This window comes from Pogona vitticeps, chromosome 1 (genome assembly GCF_051106095.1).
Source record: "Pogona vitticeps strain Pit_001003342236 chromosome 1, PviZW2.1, whole genome shotgun sequence".
Lineage (NCBI taxonomy): Eukaryota > Metazoa > Chordata > Lepidosauria > Squamata > Agamidae > Pogona > Pogona vitticeps.
Window position 1 is genome coordinate 244813207 of NC_135783.1, and position 23541 is coordinate 244836747.

General features: G+C 42.5%; 1 protein-coding gene across 2 annotated transcripts; it reads right to left on the reverse strand.

Moving 5' to 3' along the window:
* Window positions 1-91: 91 nt before the first annotated feature.
* LOC110085667 (MLX-interacting protein) lies at window positions 92-21920 on the reverse strand. Of its 2 annotated transcripts, XM_078383495.1 has the most exons (18): window positions 20354-21920; window positions 15344-15450; window positions 14616-14698; window positions 14444-14533; window positions 13445-13486; window positions 13098-13251; window positions 12753-12848; window positions 11351-11482; window positions 10694-10731; window positions 9619-10078; window positions 7200-7243; window positions 6883-6985; window positions 4414-4496; window positions 4149-4265; window positions 3878-4005; window positions 3641-3764; window positions 3375-3504; window positions 92-2489 (listed from the first exon to the last, which is right to left on the reverse strand). In XM_078383495.1, exons 1-18 carry the CDS (start codon window positions 20776-20778, stop codon window positions 2368-2370), a joined length of 2478 nt encoding a protein of 825 aa, XP_078239621.1. In that variant the 5' UTR covers window positions 20779-21920; the 3' UTR covers window positions 92-2367. The 2 variants fall into 2 exon arrangements, with proteins under 2 accessions (XP_078239621.1, XP_072841488.2); XM_072985387.2 differs by lacking the exon at window positions 11351-11482.
* Between the last annotated feature and the right edge of the window lie 1621 nt (window positions 21921-23541).

Consider the following 23541-nt stretch of genomic DNA (forward strand, 5'->3'; position numbering starts at 1 on the left):
TACAGATTACTCAAATACATTTTAGAACCATATTTAAGACAGACAAGAATGTAGCATCTGAAATTAAAAAATTAAAAAGGAACACAGTAACTGAAAGCATGTATTGAATATATTTTGAAACAGGAAAATTACAATCAAGTATACTGTCATTTAAAAAAAAAACAGCTAAGAAAGTGATACATAATTATTGCTCAGGTAGCAATAATTTGTTCACTAAACTTTTTTCCACAGCGAATCTCCCTTCAATGGCTGCTTTCCAAACAGCAAAAAGGCCTGGTATTTGGTACATTATCATCCAATACATGCAAGTTGTCAATGGTCTGTAGACCCCTTACAACCACTACCACCACCATATTAATGTGGGAATATACAGGAGCTAAGCCAGTTTAGTGTCAGCCACGCAAGTCAAGGCCAACAGTCTAATCTGGAGTTTTAAAAAAAGTGTAATTAGCAGGTTGAGATATAAGGGCTGAAGGTGGCTTTTGTATATTGGGAATCTCTAAGGGCACCACCTGAGCTTGAAGCTGTGGAAAGCCATCACACTACCACTTTATAATAAAGGATTAGTATTTTGGGCTTACTGCTGGCTGGAGGTTATTTGCCTGCATCAAAATGAAGATACAGTATAGAAGAGATCAGTGGAAATGAACAAGGGGCCAAACGCAATCTCGAATTCATCTTTGTAGTTTAAGAGATGGTTTCTGTCATACACATGCATATACACTTTACACGCAAGCCGGAAGAAAAAGTTTAAAACCCTAAAACCTGGCTTCTGAGAAAGAAACTTTTGTCATACAACATGATTGTATCTTGTTCTCTGCTGATGTCTTAATACTAGAGATAAGATATGTTAGTAATGAATAAGCTTCAGGTAAATTCACGCAAACTCTTTGAAGCAGTCCATTTCCTGTTTGATTATCACTGCAATCAGGAATTGCCATGAAATACAATAAGGCAACTGTCTCTTGCTCAGTTTGAGATACCATCAGGAAAGAAATCATTAGGAATTAAGTAGAAAAGGTTTACCCACCAGGCCCTCTTAATAAGAGGTATGCAAATACACCATGCTACATTCTAACTGAGCTCCTGCCCTTTCAAGAGTGATAAATTTTTTTTGGCTGTGGCCAATATTAATTAAAGGGTGGTCAAAAGAGTGGTATACATTTGTATTTTCTATCTCAGGTGCTAAAACATTTTGAGCTAATTTAGTTTCCACCTCAAGGTTCTGCAGTTATGGAGATGATGCATGGATCAGTGGTCACTGATTTTCCTCAACCGTATTAGCCTACATTCAGATATTGCAACATCTGCTCCCTAACAGGAAGCTAAAAGAAAAGCATGGAGATAATGGCACATGGCTTGACTCTGTACCTGTAAGATTACAATTGTATACAAAGGTAGTCTGTGACAGAGAGCAACGGAGAGACACATACAGTGTGTGTGTGTGTGTGCGTGCAAGGCCAAGGGCTAGAGAAGAACAGATATGACTGCAGTCCTACACCATTCTGGAAAGTGAGCCCCACTGAAGAGCCTTGCTTCTAATGAGAATGTATGGAACTGCAATCTGAAAATGCCCCAACCCATCAACAGTCCTCATCAGTCCCTGTACTTCAAACCTTTCATCCTAGCTGTACAGCCTCCTCCAAGCAGACATTATGAAAATTTTAAGTGCTAAAAGCCTTCAGTCCTTATGTAGAAATCCAGCAGATGCCCTCAAATAGCATATTACTGTGCAGGTCTCTGAATCAGAGTGAAGAACACCAAAATACATGAACTGCATCTAAGAGAGACTCACAGATAGGGTTGCACAGATAAAATCTGTCATCAGCCTATATCACCCACTGTGTTTTTCCTACATCATAAACAGATTATGAAGTGGTCATAAACACACAAATGCAAGTAGAACCCTGAGCTACAGATGGGAAAGACCTCTCTGCAACATTGCAAGCATGTCATTGTGAAGAGTCACTGTGCTGCCCTCTAATGGGAAAACAAGGAACAGAGGCCACACTGAACTCAATGCAAGTGTCATCCCCAATTCCAACCAAAAGATGGTAAAGCCTTGCCCAGTATCCAACTTCTAAAGATTTAATTTGCATTCTGACTCTGTGCTGTTGCATCTCCCACTCCACTATCGGAAGTCCACATTTTGTTTTGCAGCAGCAAGACTTAAGAAGGTGGCCAGCACCAAAGTGAAATCCCCAGAGATTTCTCGCTCTGGAACCCTAGAACCCCAATACCATCACATAGGCTAGTTTCTTTGTGTGATAAAGGAATCCCTGAGCTATAAGTCCCTGCTGTTGGTTTTCGTAGCATTATCTTGGGCAGTGTGACGATGTCCACGTATAACTGAACCTAGTCTTCATCCTAACTATTGCCTTTGCTGTGTGGCGGGCAAGACACTGCCTGTAGGGCTTGCTCAGGCAAACGGGCCGGATGAGTCAATATAGATGTGATCTTGCTGAGTTTTAGTAGAGAGCCAGAGATAGCTGTAAGAAAAAAAAGCAAAGGGTTAGAAGCATATCCAAGCCAGATGCTTTCTGACCAAGAGGTTGCTTTGATTATTCAGCCAATATTCCAGAGTCACAGCTAAGCCAGGATGCCAGGAATGTTGGCTTTAAGACATGAAATGGAATACTGTACTATCCAAATGATAGAAAATTGTCCTTAGTACCTTCATAGCTTAGCAAAGCAGGAAAGTGTACTGATAATCAAGATTTTGGAGTTCAGCAATAGCAGTTCATTTCATTAGATATTTGCTTCTAAAAAAACCTTAAAGCTGACTGTAAGCATCTTGTAATTATCAAATCTACAAAAGTTAAAAGCAAGAATAAAAATACCATCTGTAATATAAAGCTACACCAACAACAACAACAATAATTGTGTGCTATCAAGTCGATTCTGACTTCTGCCACAATACATGAGGCTAATACAGTAATTGACATAATGCTTTTTTTTTTAAAAGCAGACAATCATAACCCATGAAATGTGGGGGCAGAGGAATATTGTAAACTGGCATTATAAAGATAGGGCCACACAGACCTCTCTATGAAAATTATACCACAGCCGGGGGCCGGGGGAGGGTAACAGCTGAAAAGGCCTTCTCGTCACTTTCTTGGAAGAAGCACTCAAGAGTATGGTGATAGATGCTGATCTCAAGGTATAGGTCAATTCATAATGGGTTCTGTCAGGTTTTGGAGTCCCAAGCCACAGGCTTTGTAGGCTAAATGCAAGTCATTGAACTGGGCCTAGAAACGTACTGGCAACTAGCATAGCCACTCCTGAAAATTGCTCAGATGTTCTGATTCCAGTCATGTGGCTGCAACATTCTGCAGTAGCTATATTTTCTAATCCATCTTTAAAGGCACACATACCTGGACGCAAGACGGGTAGGGTACAATGCTGCTCCAACCAGTTCAATACTGATTGGTGGAATTCCTTAACACTGCTTGTGTTCACTGCTCTGCTGTAGCTCTCAAACAATGGCTTAATCACCACACTGAACTGCACATGGGAAGGCGTTAAGGATCCTCTTTTAATGGTTGGCAGGGCTTTTCTACCATGTCATATCTCATGGCCCTCCCTTACTTGTTTCCCTTTTGCTTCCCCCAAAATCACCCTGTCCCACATAGGTGGATACAAGCCAAAAGCGCCAGTCCTGCAAGGTGCGTCGGCACACATATTCTTCATAGAGTTGAGAAGCTCGATCTGACTGAGGTGGCACCACAGGGGCTCCACTAGGTGGAAGCTGGCGCTGGAACTCACTGCAAGAAACAGAAAAGACACACGATTAAATGATGTCCCTTCACCTATGAATCTCTAACCCTTGCCCTAATCCAATGGTGACTCTAACACTTATGCCTGGATTGCAACTCACTCAATGGCAGTGCTCAGCTCTTCAATTTCACTCCGCAGACTTTCTACTGTCTCCTGAGTTTGTCTGCGCTCTTGCTGCAACCTTCCAACATAGGCCACACTCTTCTGTAGAAGCATAGCTTTACTGAGCTGCAGGAAGAGCAAAGAAGTAAACTAGGGTAGAAAGGTAAAGAGAGCAAGAACAACTCCAGTAAGATCACAGGAACCAGAAAGGGATAACAAATGGCAGAGATGGCCTGTTCCTTTCTTTGGTGCAAAGAGGAGATATATACCTTAGCATTTGTCTGATCAGATCCTGGCAGCACCAGATTAGCAAGAGTATTAAAGCCGGAGCTGATGATCATGCGACGGACACAGTCAGAAGACGTAAAACTTGAATGGCAGTTTCCCTGCAAGAGATGCTAGATTTCAGACAATAGGAAACTTCCACGTATGTACCTAACCCTTGGCTCCATTCTTAAAAGCCAGGTCTCCTGTCCCATGTTCAAGATCTGTGCTGGGGAGATGAAAATGTGTGCATAGTGTTACTCCTGTTACCTTAGCAGTGTAGCGTTGATGGCTGTATGTATCTTGGGGATTGCTGACTACTTTATCCATAGCTCTTTCCTTGGTTCTGCTACCTGGAAGGATTAAAAAAAAGAAGAGTGGATGGTAGGTTCTGTCTTAAAGATCATGGTCCATTTTCACCTTGGTAAGACATGTGGATTAATTCATCAGATTCAAATATTATAGAATAATGAAGTTGGAAGGGGCCTGTAAGGCCATCGAGTCCAACCCCCTGCTCAATACAAATCAAGGGATATCTACCAGATGGCTGTCAAAATTTCTCTTGAGTGCCTCCAGTGCAGGAGGACTCACCACTTCTTGAGGTACTTTATTCCATTGCCATACTGGTCTAACAGGAAGTTTTTCATAATATTCAACCAAAATCTGGCTCTTTATAACTTGAACCCATTGTTGGGTGTCCTGCACTCCGGGATAATCAAGAAGAGATCCTGCCCTTCCTCTGTATGACAGACTTTAAGTATTTGAAAAGTGCTATCATATCTTTCCTCAGTCTTCTTTCTTCAAGGCTAAACAAGCCCAGTTCTTTCAGTCTTTTCTCATAGGGCTTGGTTTCCAGCCCCCGATCATCCTTGTTGCCCTCCTCTGAACTTATTCCAATTTGTCCGCATTCTTCTTGAAGTGCAGTGTCCAAAACTGGACATAGAACTCAAGATGAGGCCTAACCAGTGCCGAAGAGAGAGGAACTTATGGGATTTGGAGACGACTGTTCATGCAGCCTAAAATAGCATTTGCTTCTTTTGTAGCCACGTCACACTGTTGCCTCATATTCAGCTTATAATCTTCAAAGACTCCAAGATCCTTCTTGCTTTTAGTATTGCTGAGCAGGGCATCCCCCATCTTGTAACTGTGTGTTTGGTTTCTTTTCTCCAGGTGTAACTTTGCACTTATCCCTGTTAAATTTCATTCTGTTGTTTTCTGCCCAGTGCTCAAGCTTATCCAGATCATTTTGATTTTTCCCCTGTCTTCCAGAGTATTAGCTATTCTACCAATTTTGAGTCATTCACAAATTTGATTAACATTCCCTGCACCAGGTCATTAATAAAAATGTTGAAGAGTACAGGGCCCAGGACTGAGCTCTGGGGGTACCCCACTTGTTATTTCCACCCAGTTTGAAAAGGAGCCATTGATCATTACCCTCTGAGTTTGATTCTGTAGCCAAATATGTACCCACCTGACAGTTGTTCTATCCAGCCCATACTTAGATAGCTTGCTAATCAGAATATCATGAGGCACTTTGTCAAAAGCTTTGCTGAAGTATACTATGTCTAAAGCATTCCCTCTGTCTATTAGGGAGGTTACCTGATTTAAAAAAATTAGATCAGGTTAGCCTGGCAGGATTTGTTCTTGATGTTGGCTTCCAGTTATTACTGCTTTATTTCTAACTGCTTGCATAGTGACCGCTTTATAATCTGTTCCAGAATTTTCCCTGGGATTGATGTCAGGCTGACTGGTCTGTAGTTCTCAGGTTCCCCCCTTTTGCCTTAGAAGACAGGGATATTAGCCTTCCTCCAATCATCTGGCATCTCACTCATTTCCCATGATTTCAAGAAAACAATGGACAGTTGTTCTGAGAGTTCTTCAGCCAGTTCCTTCAATATTCTTGATGCATCTGGCCTTGGGGATTTGAACTCGTTCATGGAGTAAGGTATTCCTTGACTATTTGTGTATCAATCTCCAGATGCAGTCCTGTCTCCTTCACTCATGCTTGACATTTGTCTGGAAGGTCATAGTCTGTCCCCTGGGGAAAATCTAAAATAGGAATTGAGCACTTCTGCCTTTTCTTTGTCTTCTGCTACACATATACCTGAAGAATGCTTTTTTGTTGTTGCTTTTAGTGTTTCTAGTTCGCCTCAGGTCATTCTCAGCTTTTGCCCTCCTAATGTCATCTTTGCAATTCCTTGCTACTTGTTTGTACTCTTCCTTTGTGGCCTGGCCTCCTTTCCACTTCCTATATGTGTCCTTTTTTATGTTCAGGTCCTGTCTGACCTTTTTGTGAAGTCACAGTAGCCTTTTTTGCTGTCTTTTTTCTTGTTGGAATTGTTTTTAGTTGTGCCTTTAGAACTTCCTTTTTTTAGAAGCTCTCACCCTTCTTGGACTCCTTTTTTTGTTAGGATCTCATGCCATGGGACATTACTTACCACTGTCTTAAGTTATTAAAATTGGCTTTTAAAAAATCCAGTATATATGTGTGGCTACACTCTCCTTTGACTTCCTTCCAAATCAAGAATTCTAGTAAAATGTGGTCATTCTTTTCCAGAGCCCCTTCCTGCCACTTCCTCAACCAAGTCATCTCTACTGGTTAGAATTGTCAAGGATAGCTAGCCCTCTAATTTCTCCGCTTTTTGTAGGAGAAAATTATCAGTTTAGTTCAGCAGATTCAGATACGATACTGCTAAGAAGAGATGTCAGGTGACTTCACGTCTTCCCTAGCCTGCTTACCGGTGGCAGGGAAGGCAGCAGAAGAGATGGGCTGAGGAGACTTATCTGTTGCAGTGGATGAGCTTGGTATGAGCTTAGCAGGAAGCTTTGAGGGTCCACACACCTGTGGGAGTAAACAGGCAGGATTAAGAGAGAGAAACCAGCAAAGAACAGGGAAAGAAACCATGCCTGTCAGCCCAAGTAGGTAAAAATAACACTATCAACTGGAGGCCTCCGAGCAGATAATGTGGGGCAGAAGCAGAAGCAGAAGCAGGTGGCAAAGGCAACACAGCACAATCCTACCCTTTCCGGAACATGGCAGCAGACCGTTTCCATACCTGTACAGAGTTTGTGACTGAAGTGAGGGGCACTGGGGCAGGACCTAGAGATGAGAGAGGGAAAGAGTTCTTTTTGTTCTTGTTTTCCCAGAGTCTACACATGCCCCCCTCCCCATGATTGGCTAGAGAGGCCAATCAGTCAACAACATCTCCCACACTCTCTAGTTACACATGCTCAGCACTAGCTTCAACATGGGGCAATCTACACTGATTTGCTTACCTTAACCTGCTGCCCCATTAAATCCCACCCAGCAAAGCCAAAAATCTAAGCCAAGGATTGCCACTTAAGAGAGTGGAACCTTAGCCCTTGTAGCAGCTACTAAGTGTCATTGTTTCAAAGCATTCCTCTGCAAGCGTGCTCAGAAGCCCACAATCACTGGTTCCCACTAACATTCTTGTGTGTACTGCTCAGCCAGGCAACTACTTGTTATCACAACTGCTAGATATGGAAAACTGGATTTAAGGAGTTCTGTACCTTTACAGAGGCATATAAATCTATATTTGGATGGTGAAAGTTGTGTATATTTTAACTTTTTTTTGTAGTGTTGTCCAGTTTTACCTTGGGGAAGAGCACCTCATTTTGTTGCACCCACTTGTGAGCGCAATGACAAATAAATTTCTTATGTCTTATGTCTTAAATGGGAGAGGAATTTTGTTAAGCAGAGCTTTTACCCTTTGAATGATTCCTTGCTATTACTACACCTCCTCAAAGCAGTTTTTAAAAACCACAATGAACCTGTTCCATGTTGTAGTTAAAATCCTCTTCAGCTACTTCTACTTGAACAATGGAAATAGCATCACTGACAGCAGAAGACTGACACTGATTAAAAGATTTATTTTTTTCAAGTTTGGGGTGCACTCAGTGTCGTCTTATTGCATATGAGGTATGAGCAGCCTGAAGTCGAAAAAGGAAGCCTTTGGTGAATGGCAAGCTGCTGCTAACCATGACATCATCCCCCCTGCACAGGTGGAGCTATGCAACAGGATTTCAGCCTGAGTTGGGCAAATCTGTGGACAACCTGTAGACAACAGACTATGAATAAAAACTGGGGAGAGAAAACTTAAAACTTTTTTCTCAATATGTATTGTAAAGGATGAACTTTGCATCTTAAAAGAGTTTTCATTTCACTTTAACCTCAAAGATAAAGATTTTTACATTTTATTTATTTATTTTATAACAGTGAGGTTCAGGAGCACCTTCATGTTTATAATAATAAAATAATAATCATGCTGTCAAGTCCATTCTCACTAATGGCAACCTTTTCCAGGGTTTTCCAGGTACATAATCCTTAGAAGTGGTTTACCATTCCCTCCTTCTAGGGGCATCCTTGGATTGTGCAGCTTGCTCTAGGCCTCACAGGCTGGGTCTACTCACAGGAGGTACAGTGGGGAACTGAACTCTCAGCCTTGAGCCAGATACCTAAACTACTGAGTTATCTACAGTTATTATTTAGATGGTTCTGTTTGACCTCATGCAAAGAAAGCTACCCATTTAAATCAATATCTGGAGAGACACAAAAGTGGATAAAAGCAAAGCAGAAAAGCAACGTGTGCTGCTTATATACCGCTCCAAAGTGTTTAAAGCAGTCGCCAGGTGGTTTATAATTTTTAATTATGCAAGCTACACCTTGGCCTTGCCAGCGAGCTGGATACTCTATTTACCAACTTCAGAGGGATGGAAGGCTGAATCAACCTCAAGCCGGCTACCTGAGCCCAGGATTGAACTCAGGTCATAAGCAGAGTCTTCACTGCAGCACTGCAGTTTAACCACTGCATCACAATGCTCATAAAAGCAGGAATGTGGGCAGATGATAAATTCCCCCTTCTACATTTGAAACCTAAGGGAACCAGCAGCAGAGAAATGTGGGAGTAAATTTGGTGTACTTACTGTGTCTAAGTATACATATGCTTACACATATGTTTAGGTCTAGTTCAAGAAAGTGTTTTTAAATCTAGATTAGGATGTGTAATCTAGATAGAACTTTTTGTTTCATTTGTGACAAAAAAAATTCTGCTAGCCTGTGGACTAGTCGTTGCACAGATCTCAGTAAAAACTTCTCACAATCATCACATGCTGGCACTGCTGCTCAATGCTCAAATTTTAGAGTAACAAAAATATTCTCTCTCAATCTTATTTTCTATTTTTCCTATACAACAGTTATAGCCTTATCTATACATTTCAAGTCTATTTTCAGATAAGCTAGTCAGGTGAAAATAAAGACTACTAATCCATGCAGATGCCTAAATGGAGAGTTCCATTTCTAGTGAGACCTCCAAAGAATCCCTTCCTAGCTTCTCCAAGGCTGGCAGCGATGAAGAAGGCTGGCTTACAATAGCCTCAGGTCTAGGAATAAGACAATGGCAGAAAGTGAAAAACAAAGAGTAGGTGAATCTAAAAGGTGTCTACAAATCCACCTACCAGTTGTAAGCAGGTGACTGAGAGAGGGACAGGCCGGTGCTGCCTGATGACCAGAGGAGGGTGCTGGAGCAATTCGTTGTAGTTGTCTGCCCCTCCCACCCTTGGCTGCGGGAGCTGACGTTGGTGCAGCAAAAGTGCTCCTGGGTGAAGATGGGGACAGTGAGGGGTTATTTTCTGATCCTGTGTGTGTGATGACAGAGAAAACTAAGGTAGTTTGAGGTTGAACATGCAAGACAGGAGGCGTGGGTGGTGGTGGGCTGACTCTTGGTGGAGAGGTAGGGAAAAATGGCAAGAAAGTCTGTTGTCCGTTCAGAGGCGTCGGTGGCTCTACATCCAGGGAGACTGGAAGGGGGATGAGAGGGTCTCTGGGAGGTGGAAGTTCCTTGGCGCCAAGGGCAACTGGAGCCACATCTGGGCCACACTGACCCAAGGCAGCTGCGTCTGTCAGCAGTGTAGGAGCCTAAAGGGAAAAAAGAACAAGTCAAACACAACTTCTCAGTCCAAACTTGAATCCACCTAGAGGAAGCTACACCAGAAGTCATGCAGACACACTGAAGTCAGTTACAAGGGCGGGGCTTCACCCTGCCCCTACTTTTTGCAATGCTAAGAAAAAGCTTCACAGCACCTGAAGTGAGCACAGACCACGATGTTGCAACAAACACCAGAGGCTGGAGCTACCTAAGAATGTAGAGTAAGGTAAAGGTAACGGTTCCCCTTGACATTTAGTCCAGTCGTGTCCGACTCTAGGGCGCGGTGCTCATCCCTGTTTCCAAGCCATAGAGCCAGCGTTTTGTCCAAAGACAGGTTCCGTGGTCAAGTGGCCAACACGACTAGACATGGAACGCCGTTACCTTCCCACCGTGGTGGTACCTATTTATCTACTTGCATTTTTACATGCTTTTAAACTGCTAGGTTGGCAGGAGCGGGGACAAGCGACGGGAGCTCACTCCGTCACATGGATTCAATCTTACAACTGCTGGTCTTCTGACGCTGCAGCACAGAGGCTTCCGCGGGTTAACCTGAGCACCACCACGTCCCTATAAAAAAGTAGAGTAAGCTAAACGCTGCTCCTTACCTGGACTGCAGGCTGGGAACGGCAAGAAGTAATGAATTCTGTGGAAAGAAAAGGAAATTTAAGGGATGTTGGCTGGAGTCAGAGAAGAACACGAAAAATTAAAAGCAACTGACAGTATTTACATATTTAACCAAAGAATAATCAGAATTTCTCCAGGCTGTCCTCAGAAACAGCATTGTAGTATTTGGCCTAGGTGGATCAGAAAATGAAGATAGTGGGTATGTAGGTATACACTATATAAAAATACTGGGGTTATATAATGCATATTCTCAAAATCCTAAAGCAGTCACTTGATTTGGTGCTGAACATAAACATCTACACCTTTTTATGTATCCTTAATGATGAAAAAATCAGTGGGGAATGGTGAGTAAACGCCTATGTAAGGTCTAATGATTCAATGGGCCTACTCTAGCTGAAACTTACCATTGGATTTCAGCCATTGACTATATGTGTATAAGTGGTTGTCTTGATCTTTAATATGAAGAAATGGGACAAGACAACATTTTTGTATATGCTTTCCTGCTGACCTCAAACCTTTCTAATCATATACATTTACAACACTGATCACAAACTCTGCACTGAACTACAGTGATTGTATTAGACACTAGATTACAGGCAGGGCTCCAATATGTAGGAGGAAAAACCTACTCAGGTTACCTTTCCTTGTAGTGATTGTTGGAATTGATAAGAGAAGTTCAAAGAAGTCAGGAGAAATAGAAGTGGCACATGAAGCAACGCTGAACCACTGGAGGCCATGAAAGATGAAAGGAAAGTTAGCCAGGCTGACTGCTAAGAGTCCAGGCAGAAAGAGAAAGAGAGAGGTTGGAGAAAAAGAAAACCAGTGAGAAGGGAAGATTGGTTTAAACATGGGAGCCACAGTGCTGCAGCTTCGTGCAACCTTTCCTGAGTGAAATGTGTGACTGTGAACCCAAAGGTTAGTGCAAGATGGGGATTCTACTGGATCACAGTCATGCTCAATCATACCACCAACTGGATACCCAATTTCTATACATAACTCTGGGCAAGAGGGCACGGCTGATGAAAATTTGCTAAAAGCCTGTGTAAACAAGATCATCTTCACCAGTTGCCAGAAGGAAAAGAGGAAGGCAGCCAACCTAGCCTCTCAAGGGAGAGCATTTCGTAATCTGGGAGCACATTATAAGATAAGCCCCAGTTTGCAAAACAGACAGACACCTAATAATGTGAACACTGCATTATTAGTTAGAGTCAATACAACACCATGAGCTAAACAATGTAACTTACGAGTAAATCATCAACAGCATTCTGGACTATATTTCTAACCTGCCTTATATCAATAGATCTCAGGGTGCAATATAATGCAAAACCAAGAACCATAAAAAGGTATCACTGTCAAACAATAAAACAGCAAAATACCATAACTCAATATATACTGCCAATGAAGTTAAATCTAAAACTAACAATGATTGATAATATCTAAAAGTTTGGCAGATAATCACCAAGTCCCATGCTGAAATGGGACTACTATCAGCGTCAGGTAGACTTTTTACAGGAAGGCGATCCACATAATTGAGGTGCCATTGCTAAGAAGGTCCTCTCTCCCATTATGTGCAATCCCTTACAATAGGACACAGCAGAGGAAGGGCTGTCATGGTAGATTTTAATACCAGGGAAGATGTGCAGAGGAAGAGAAACATTTATCACATTTTCCACTGTTTTCCCGCAAATCATGAAAGTTAGAAAGAAAGATTTATAAAATATGCACAATACTATTTCAAGAAACTAAAGGCAATCCTTACATCATATTAGGAAAATAAGCTTTGCTATCCAGGTACACATCACAGGGAGTTATAGCCTATCAGGAGATCCCAACAATACACACCTACACTGCACTGTTTTAGTATACAAATGACCAATTTTAAATGATCAAATATGGAGATGGGTCTGCACACACTGATTCTACTCAAAACATTCCTACGGATACAAAATTAGTCCCACCACCTAATTTCCTCAACCTTGTTGTGTTGAACAGAAAGGCCCACAGGAGAGGCAATACAAGTTGATGACTCTGTAATATTACCATGAATGGGGTCTAAGGTGTCCATGAATTCCTCTCCAAAGAATGGGTGTAGTTGAGTCAGGGTGGGCTGGATCATGTCTGCATTACCCTGGTGAGCTGAGGGCATAAAACAAGAAAGTATCACTCACTGGCCATTCTATTATACAGCAAAGTATTGCCCATCACTGTATTAACCAGAGCTAAGATATTATGAAGATATACGCAAGGCTCTCTACCACCAGGAATTAAGAAGACAGCCTTCATTATGAATATCTGGGAACAGAGGTGAAGGCTTTCAAATGTGATACTTGATAGGAGAGGGCAGATCCCAAGATGGATGGAAGAGCACAAAGTAAAGCTACTCACCAAGGCCTCGTAGGTTTGGGCCACCATACAGATTGCGGCTGGGGTAAATGGTGTCCAGAAATGCTTCCAGGTCATGCAAAGGGTCAAGGTCCATGGGGCTCCCACCTGCCACTTCACTGTTCAGCTCCACCCCTGGAACAGCATCAGCTACTTTCTATCCAAAAATCAAGGAAAAAGAACTATGAGCAGCAACATACCTTTGAGAACACTCAAGCAGGAAAAGACTGGATTGCTAAGTAGCTGCAGACAACTGCAAGCATTTCCAGTTTCAGTTTCTTGCTATAGAGGGAGGGGAATCTATAGGGTGCAGTGGAAAAACAAGGTCAAATGGAACATTGAAACAGCACCTGAGGAGGACCATAGACTGATCTGTCCATCTTCTTTTGGACCTAAAACAGAACCAACAGGATTGTAAAGATCACCACAGATTCAATTACTATATTTAGAGCTTGGAAGCAATTAGTTACAAATACAAATTTACTTGTAAGTAATTGCTTTTTACAATCAGACATACATTACTAAGTTACAGTATGACTGCAATTTAATGAAAACTTCAATACTCTTTATTTCTGGGTGCAGGATATGACTTCATCAAATGGTAAAAGAGGGATATCACATGATCCTAGTATAAACTTGTGTTCCTGTCCTATGCTCTGTTGTGGGTATTTAGGTGATGGCAAAGTGGATGGTATTCCAGGGTTTGTAGCATTCTCTGTCTGAAGCAATTCTTTTAGTTACCTTTCATAAATGAGAAAGTAAAACTATAATTGTAAGTAACAACTTCTAAGAACCAGTTTCTCGATTTCTGTGTTTTCACAGCTAGCTCATTCAAACAAACTTGGAGCCTCAAAGACCCATCACAGGGAGGAGGATATAAGTGTGATAGAGGAAAAGTTACAGCAGCTGTAGCGGTTCCTTCTAAACTTTTTATTTTAGCAGCCACACCATTCACCAAATGACAATTTGGCCTTAAATCCAGTCATTAGAACAACAGAGGAAATCAAACACTACTTGCCAAATGGAAATCCAAGAGCATTTTGCTAAAAATGCTATCAGCAGAATGACTAAAAATGCTATCAGCAGAATGCAGGCAGGGATATGAATCTATTAGCTAAGACATCAATCAAAGTAAAACACAAAGCCAGATAGTAGATAACTCTAATACCAGCTAGTTTTATGGCTACCAGCTTCTGCTGCCTGGTTCCCAAGGCCCACTTAGGACAAGGTTAGCATATACCTTCAGCTGATGCTAACAAGACTTATGTCAAGACAACAACTGGGAACAAAACAGCACCAGGGAGGGGAAGGGGGTGCACAAAGTACATATTTTGGGGGAAGGAACTTACTCGGGTATGAAAAAAGGTCCTCCATTTGTGATATTCCCGAATAACAACCCCGATTTGGCGTTTCCAGTATTTTCCCTCCATGATGACAGCCTGCCAAGTAGAAGGACAACAAGGAGTCACTCAAGAAAATTGTACAACAAGCCAGCAAGGCTCAAATGCAACTCCTGCTCACCTCAGGTTTGCAGTGCTCCTCTACATCGCTGCACTCCAGCGGAGTCACGAAGTTGCACACAGGGTTCTGCCGCTTCTCCACATCTGTGATCGGAATGAAAGAGAGTTGAGCACTTCGGCGTAGCTTCGGACAGACTCAAACGTAATGCTTATTTGCTACCTCGACTTACGAACTTAACCCGTATTAGAATTAAGTTTGTATGTTGAAAAATTTGTAAGTCGAGGCAAACTTTTCCATAGGAATGCACTGTGTCTGCTGTTTGTTGTTTGTATGTTGAGGTGCTGTTCGTAGGTAGAGGCATTAGTTCCCATAGGAACTAATGCAAAGCTGGTTAAGCCGTACTCTACCACTAGGGGGCGAATTTTTTAAAATTTTTCTTCTTTTGACCTAAGGTGAACTTATGTCAAAAAAAAAGGTCAGGAAAGGTGTTTTTTTTTTCTTTTCTTTTCCTTTTCTTTTTTGGTTCATAAGTTGAGGATCTGTTCGCAAGTAGGGACGTTTGTAAGTTGAGGTACCACTGTACTCTGATTTCAGTATCCAACAAACTACAAGATAACTTTGTCTCCAGAAGCTATTAAGTACATGACTCTTGCTTTTGTGATGTTTTGCTTATATTCCAGAATTCTGTATTAAATAATTCCCTTGGCTAAAAAGCTAACAGACAACACTTGCTTTCAAACAAAATGAACATGTCAGCGCTTGACATCACTCTGTTACACGGTACTCACACTGCAGATACCAGGCCCTCCAAATGGCATTATTGAGGCGGATCTTGTCACGTTGTAGCAACTTCAGCCCCTTAAAGGTCTTCCATTTGGGAGAGACAATTTTCCCACTAGAAATGAAGAAACAAAGCCCAATGTAGTACTTTCAATATATCTTGTTTTCAAGAGGAACTGGATTTTTCAACAAACCTGAGAACAGCAAGAAAAGCCAAAATATAATAGGTACAAATATTTTTCTAACAATCCTGACAATATAAGTTATTTACGTCCCGTCAAGTTGGAACAAACCTAATAAGACTTTCAAGGTGAGTGAGATATTTCAGAAGTGGTTTTACCAGTTCCATTCTCTGTATGAGTTTTCATGGTCAAGTGGGGATTCGAACCCTGGTTCTCCAGAGTCCTAGCCAATCACTCTATCCACTACACCACACTGGGTGTTTCCAACTATATAGCCACAGTATTTTCTATTCTATGTAATAAAAGGAGAGCAAGTAAATTATGTGCTCAAAGGAAACTAATAACATTTTCATCTTCTACAAAGATACTATCAGTGCTTGGATGATTGGTTCTTCATCTTTGGATTTTATGGCAAATGGAGAGAGAAGTGAGAAGCAGTGGGATCACAAATGGAAAGACAACTAGAGGTCATGAACAGGTAAAAGAAGCTTTGCTGATCCCAGAAGCTCTGCCCTGAGACTAACACAGTTTTCTACATACATTTCTCTTCCTGTTCTTCTGTTGTACCTCCACGTGTCAGGAAAAAAATTTGCAATAAAAATGACACGATCAATGTGAATTTCTGTGTGGAAAGCCTTATGGCCCTGATCAAAGAAAGAAAGAAAGGAGCACTCAGATTTAGGTGGCAGGTAGGGCATGCTTCTACTCTTCTACCTGAGGTGTTCTTTCGGGTGCCAGCACCATTACTGTAGCAGAACCCCCGTTGTGAGAAGTGCTGGACAAATATTTCTGAACAGAAACTACCCTGGCCGTGAAAGCCTTCCCGAATACACTAAACTAAACAACTCAGAGGCAGATGGTACAAGGACGATTCGAAACATGTTTAAGTAAAGGAGATGAATTTTGCAAACAGTAATTACCTAGATCAGTAAAAGTATCTCTTTCTAACACACAAATTAAGTTTTGATTTAAGTAACTGAAATGATGAAAAAACTTGTACAGGGAATTTACTTCAGTTGTTTCTTCTCTTCATTGTTAGAAAAAGAACAGTGCCCTATCTATACTCCTTGATATCATCTGCTACCTGGCAAAAATTAGTTCTAATAAGCCAACCTCTCAGGATTTCAAGCTGACATTAGCAGCTGTCATACTGCTCCCTCTCCCTGTCTAATCAGAATCAAGACACAGTGACATCGTACCCTTCTGATGTTCACGTGAATGCTCACCAACATCCCACATGGCAAGTGTAACAAAGTACATTCTCTAATCACCTCCTTGCACTCTCGAACATTTCAAACCTGGCAGCTATTTCACTGAGCAACTGCATGAAGACCAAAGAGGTCAGAATCCACATTCCTTTTTCTACTCGCCCCACAGGACCTTGGTCAAAATCACTCCAGTCTGAGAGTGTCTCAATGGTAAATAAGGCCAGGCTGATACCTCAGTTACATGGCTAATAAACAGCCTTGAAAAGATCAAAAATATAATACATTACTTACAAGAATTTGCAAAAACCTTTGATAGTTTAGTAAATATGTTGATACTGAGATGCCAAAATAAAGCCATGGTTCCCAATGTGACAACCTAGGCAGTTATAGAAAAGGAAATGCATTAAAACTATGTCCGTTAACATATCCAGGGCAATCTGTATCTACCCATTAAAGGGAAAAGAAAGAGATAATGAAATAAAACTAGAAGCCATTTCCTTACTGCAAGCACTCACTGCCCCAGATTTTAGTCTAGACCTAGAGGCTTCCTTAAACTTCCCAGCCAGAAGTCCTTTGTCACTGTCACTTAGTCATCTCTACTGAGAATGTTAGACAAAAGGAAAGCAGTATTCCAAATAACTGAAGATGGCTTCACAGGGTATTTCCCCCTCTCTTGACCTAAAGTTGCTCCATGCCTTTTTCCCTTACAAAAAGATAATGCTTACATATAGTCACAATTATGGTTATTTTGTTGCTAACATACTGATGAGAAATACATTCTAACAGCTTGATCTATCTATTGGAATTTTACTTGTAAAACTGCAACAAAATTAGGAATTTGTAAAATAATTAATTATTGTTCTTTGTTTATAATAGGTCAAAATATTGTAAGCTACTTTATGCAGGACTTCTGCCTTGAAAAGTGAAGTCAAAGTATTTAAATGAGATGGTGCAAAAATGCTATGTGGAAAACATCTCTTTTTTTTAAGGGTCAGGATAGTCTTTGCTATGTTACAATTGAGTGCTGAACATCACTCAGGGACACAACACTGACCAAAGTTTGTTCTAATGCAGCACTGTTCATTTTAATTATTTATAGAACTGGGGAAAAGCCCAAAGACCAGAAGAGGACAGATGGCTTGGCATTGAGATTCAAACAGAGGATGTTATTGTTTTTACCATTACATGTTCAATTTATCTCTGCAAACCAGGTCAAAAGTTACTTCTAAAAAAAAGAAAGAAAGAGGCACAATGCCATAAATCAAGAGCTCTGGTCACCATATGTGACCGGGAGACTGCAGATTTCTTATCAATCTAGTCTGAATACTGTCTCAATGAATATTCCAAACAGTTGGCTACATAGCCCTTAAAAAATGTCTTCAAGGAAATTTCATAACTTTCCTGGGCCCTTCTTTCATTGCACAGCTTAATTGCTCCCCTGCTCATCAGAAATATTGAAACCAATTTGAAAGCTTTAGGACGTTCCTTCAGTTTCAACAAAATAAACATAAATAACAGAGTTGAAACTGAATTACTGTATGCAGAACAGGCAAGTCCTCACCTTAGTAATCAGAATGGCACCCAAGAGTTTGCAAATTATCTCCATTAGGATGAAGAAAGGGAAGCAGAGGCAGAAATATATGCCCTGTGACAAGACAATTAGTAATTTGTAGAATTCTGTCAGTTTTCATGTAGTCTAACCATATAGGAATAAATGACAGACATGGACTATGGTGGGCAAATTTTCTCATGTTCTTTCCCTACCAACAGCTCTTTGATAATACATTAGTAGTGTTTGAAGGCATAGCAGTTATAGTCCTTGTGCATGTCTAACCTAAAGTCATGGCAATTGTATACCCACTGTTCCACAACCTCAACATAAGCTTCTATTATTTAAAGCAACCTGCTTCCAGATATTGAAGAGAACACACTTTTGTTTATGATTAAGGAACCTGACTAGTAATTGAACAAATCAGACAAAGTTTAAGAAATGCTTAATTGTGAATGCAGGCCATGTATTTAAGATACAATCTAACCAGAAAGATTTGGCAAGAGAGCAACAGGAATCTCTCCCTTGGCAGGCATGCCACAGGTCCCAATCTGGCTAAGAGAGAATCCTGCTTAAAACCCTGAAGAGCCATTTCATCCAGTCAGAGTTTGACAATATTGGCTTAAGTGGACCAAGGATTTAACTCAGTATAAGGCAAGTTCCTATATTCCAAAGATTTAACATGTATAGTTCAGATGGTGCTGAGACTGTTGTTATGTGTCATAAATTCAGAACTGACTTATAGTGACCCTAGTAGGGTTTTCAAGGTAAGTGAGGGATTTAAGGAATAGGTTTACCAGTCCCACACCCCCAGTGAGATTCCATGACGAAGCCAAGGAATTGAACCCAAGTCTCCTGAGACATAGTCCATTACTCTATCTTATTGGATAGATGCTAAGACAATATCATTTGTATTACACTTCCTTCCTTCCTCAGCTCCTTCCTTCCTTCCTTTGTCACCTTTCTCCTGATAAGAAGACTCTTTATTGTGTTTATTATTGTTATTGCTTTTATCATTTAACATCATTTAAAAAAACACAGTATAGAAAAATGTGTTGGTTTCAACTATTTAATGTTCCTCTGTTTCTGAACAGTCTGCTTCCCCTGGCTGCTATTTTGTGTTCATACATGACAGTAACAGAAATTTCGAACTTCACTTATGCTATCTATGTGTAACCAAGAAAGGGATACGTGGAAATAGAAAATAACTTTTAAAACTAGAATGCTTTAATGCAGTATAGAGGTGTAAGAAAAATGCAAAACACACTTTTATGCCCTAGGTGAAAGCACTGATTACAACACTAAGCAACCAGACAATATTCTTCAAAAAGGATATGTTAGGAAAAAAAATTGCACAAAAGAGCAGTGAAATGATCAAGAGACTGGAAGATTACAATATTTGGAGTTTTCTTTCGCTTAGCTCCAAATAGAGGGTAAGATGTGACAGAAAAGGATAAAATTATCCATGAGGAGGAAGTGGGAAAGAAATGTGTTTTCCGTCTTATAATATTACAACCCACTGCCATATGATGAAGCTGGATGGTAGAAAATTCAAGACAAATAGAAATACTTCTCCATTGCAGCTCCTCGATACCACAGGATGCAGTGATGGCCACCATGTTGGATTGTCTGAAAATGGGATTCTGCAAAGGAATGGGCATCCCTGGCAATGATTCCTGATCTCTGTTCCTTCCCACCAGCGTCAGAGGCAGCCTGCTTGTGGATGGCAGCTAGAGCCGTCCATGTCTTTCTTGGGAGCATTTCCTGGGCATCTACCTGGTCGCCCACTGTGGGCAGGCAGTACTGGATCAGATATTTCGGCCTTAGAAGAATAAGCTCAGGCAACGACTGGAAGTAAGGCAGCTAAGCTGCTGCTTCTAAGCTGAGCCAAGCAGGTAAGCAACCCCGGCGGCGTGCTCCTGAGGGCAAACCCTGGAGAGAAAGCGGGCACTGCCTTGCCCTGCACGGTGGACGGCACTCTCCCCCGCCCCAGTTAGCCCGCCCCCCCCCGCGCCTCCCCAGCCACGGGCTGCGCCCTCCGCCCCCTCCCTCCCTCCCTCCCTCCCTCCCCTTCCTCACCTGTAGGCCAGCGACATGCACTCGAAGAGCTTGGTGAGGGAGGCGTCGATGTTGAGGGCTCCGCTGCTCCGCGGGCCGTAGCGGTAGATCTGGCACGTCCCCTCGTTCACCGTGTCGAAGTCGTAACCGGCCCGGCCACTGGCCTTCCCGGCCTGGGCCGACTTCTCCCCCGAGGCGGCCTTCCTCTCTCGCTCCGCCGCGCCCAACCCCGGCCTCGACCCCGGCCCCGGCCCCGTCAGGCACGAAGCGGCGGAGCCCCCCGGGCTCAGGACCCCCTCGGGATTGGAGTCCGGATCCGGGTCGGGCTCGGCGTGTGGCTCCGACACCATGAAGTGGCCGCTGTGGATGATCTGGGGGCGCGCCATCATCATCCCAGGCAGGGGCTCGGAGCTTTTCCCTCTGGCTCCTTCCTCTGCCTGCGGCATCGCTAGCCAGGCCGGCGCAGCGTTAGAGTCACCATGGCGACAACGATCGCGAAAAGGCGGCCTTGCCCCTCCAAATCACCGGCGTGAAATAAGAAAAAGAACGCAGGATCTCCGACTAAACTTTGTCCTGACAGCTTTCCTGTAACAGGCTCCCATAGCAACAAAAGGAGAAGCTTTCTGCGCATGCGTCTCAGAGGTTGCCGCAGGGCATGGTGGTTATTGTAGTTTTGTTTGCTTTTATTTCCGCATCTAAGGGGCGAAGTTAGATCTAGAATAGAAACCGTAGACCGATATACAGTACAAAGGAATCATCTGTCTTCTTTCAGATGTTAGTGGGGACATTTATTAAAAGCCCCGCGCGACACACGGAAATCAAAGTTCTGCACGGAAGTCAACAGCAAACGGGGCTTCTGGACGAGCTACAAGCGAAGTATTTGAGCTGGAAGTTGGGGGGGGGGACTTGGGTTGCTTAATATTTTGTTGCAACCTGAAAGATATTTTATAGAGCGTTGTTCTGGAAATCCAAGCCGCCCTTAACCTTGCATCTGATTTGCAGTATTAAGAGTAATGGCTGGATAGCCCACTGAGTTAGACCACTGGAGTTCAATTCCCCCCTGTGCCTCCTTGCGAGAAAGAGGCAGCTTGTGTAGCCTTGGGCAAGTGACAAGAGCCCCAGATCATCTCCAGCACTGGAAAGTCCCTTCGGAATAACTGGAAAAGGCAAAGAAGGGTCGCCTTAAGTGGGACTCTTACGACTAAACACATTAAGACCAGACAGAGCACAAAATGTTGTATTTCAGCTTCAGAAGGAGCGCGGTGCTGCACAGTCGCTGTTGCGCTAAAACCATGGGTTTATGACTCCTGGTTTCTGCAGACAGTTCCCATTTTCAATATTGCTTCTAAAATACACCTGGATTTTTCCTTCTAAACGGTAAGGTCCACTGTATTTGTATCTCTATGTTCATTAACAGGGATGAAATGAGGCAATCGTAGACCGGCTGGGGGAAGGGGTCGTCGAAAAAACTACAGATCCCAAAATGCGTGGCAGCAAGAATGCCACGGCGCAGGCGTGAGCCAGAAGGAAAGGGACGCTGGGAAGAATCGTTCTTTCGATCCGCGATGTTTTATTGCCGTACAAGCAGGTTAAAATGGCCACCCGTGTAGAAAGATGGGTGCTGTATAGCGAATATGGGTTTAACGATTCCTCTCATAACTCAGCAGGCTCGTCGCTTCGGTTATAAACTGCCTTGAAAGGTACCACCGTGGATAGAAACCTGTGTCCAAGGAAGCTCAGGACGAAATCTTGTTAGTCTTAAAGTTAACATATATATGAAATTTTGCTTTCTTTTTGTTACGAGTGTTGAAAGAGGGTTTTTGCTTTTTTTTTGTTACACATGCTGAAACACAGCAACGCGACAGCCCCTTAGGAACGGAGTGATTGTAAGGGTGCAGGTCTTACACAACGAGGAAGCCGGTCTGGGGATCACAGCAGCTGTGAAATCCTAGCCCAAACCTTGGTCAAAAATGCTTTTGGATCAGTGGCTCTGCTGGCTGTTAGATTTCGAGTCTTATAGTACAACGAGTAACCTTTTTTTCCCCCCAAACTCTGCTCTAGCTCCTAACGCCACCTCACAAACCAACCAGTTATGTGGGTGGATCCATCCAGAGAATGTCTGTTATGTTGTTTCTGTTTATATAGGTCAACTTTGTAATCTTCAAATTGTTTGTTTTTCCTTTGCCCAGCCTTTTGTAAACAGACCCTTGCTCATTTTGCCTGCTCTGTGTTTGTTGTTTGTGAGGATTTCAGTCAAATACTGCCCATAAGGAGTCTGTCAGAACAATCTATTTCGCTGTCTGTAGACTGACTATATTTATTATTTCAGCTTGTATAGGACCCACTTAGCGCAGAGCACTCTCTGGGCAGCAAGCCAGGCCTTGTCGCCTGTGCTGTTGTGTGTTCTGCTAATTTAAGGCCAGGTTGAAACCACTGTGCAAATAAGATATCAAGTCTTTTAATGGCTGGCTGTTCTAACAAGGCTGGTCCTCTTATTAGGCAAAGATCTGAATTAGGCTGGGGGCGGGCAGCAATGACACCCTCCCAACTGTTCCTCCACCCCCACAGGAAAACATGTGTGTGTTCCAGACACTTTAAATGAGCCACAGGTGTGAAGGTCACCTCAATGTTGATGCTGAAGTAAAATTCATATGGCAGTCCCATCAGCCTCTGTATGCAAGTGTGAGGGTTCAGTCTCTGCCTCCCCAGTTTTAAACAATAAACCAGGGGATGTTTTGATTTCCAAAGCTTTCTTGTGTTTTATTTCCTTTTCTAACAATAACTGTTCATTAACATCATGTTTAGATAACTTCTCCTGAGAGACCTGGGGCAACCAAAGTTCCGTTTCAAATGGGTTCAAACTTTTAGATTCCCAAAGTCCTGGGGTGTGAGGGGTGAGTTCTGGCAAATCCCTTCCCAACACATCGTCTATGAGTAAGGGTAAGGTTTCCTCATCTCCCTCATATCCCCATAACGGTGATCCCTCTCCCTGACCACGGTCTGGGGGGGTATCTCCTCCGACGTACTTCTGCTCACCATGCCTTACATTCTTCAGCTTCTCTGGTGACTGCTTCCCGTTCTTCTTTCAGCCTTCTCTGTCACTCCCTTGCCTCGGATTCTCCCCAGTACGAGGGTCGTTGGGGCAGTCCTTTACGCCGTCTGTAATCAGCCTCTTCCCTGGAGACTTTCACCTGTTCCCATAGTCCGGT

Coding starts and splice junctions, on each gene's coding strand:
- LOC110085667 (XM_078383495.1), bottom strand. CDS start 20,778: ATGCCGCAGGCAGAGGAAGGAGCCAGAGGGAAAAGCTCCGAGCCCCTG. Junction 14,534..14,615: donor AGGAGCACTGCAAACCTGAG/GTGAGCAGGAGT, acceptor TCTACTTGGCAG/GCTGTCATCATGGAGGGAAA. Junction 4,497..6,882: donor TGCTGCCTTCCCTGCCACCG/GTAAGCAGGCTA, acceptor TAATCCTTCCAG/GTAGCAGAACCAAGGAAAGA.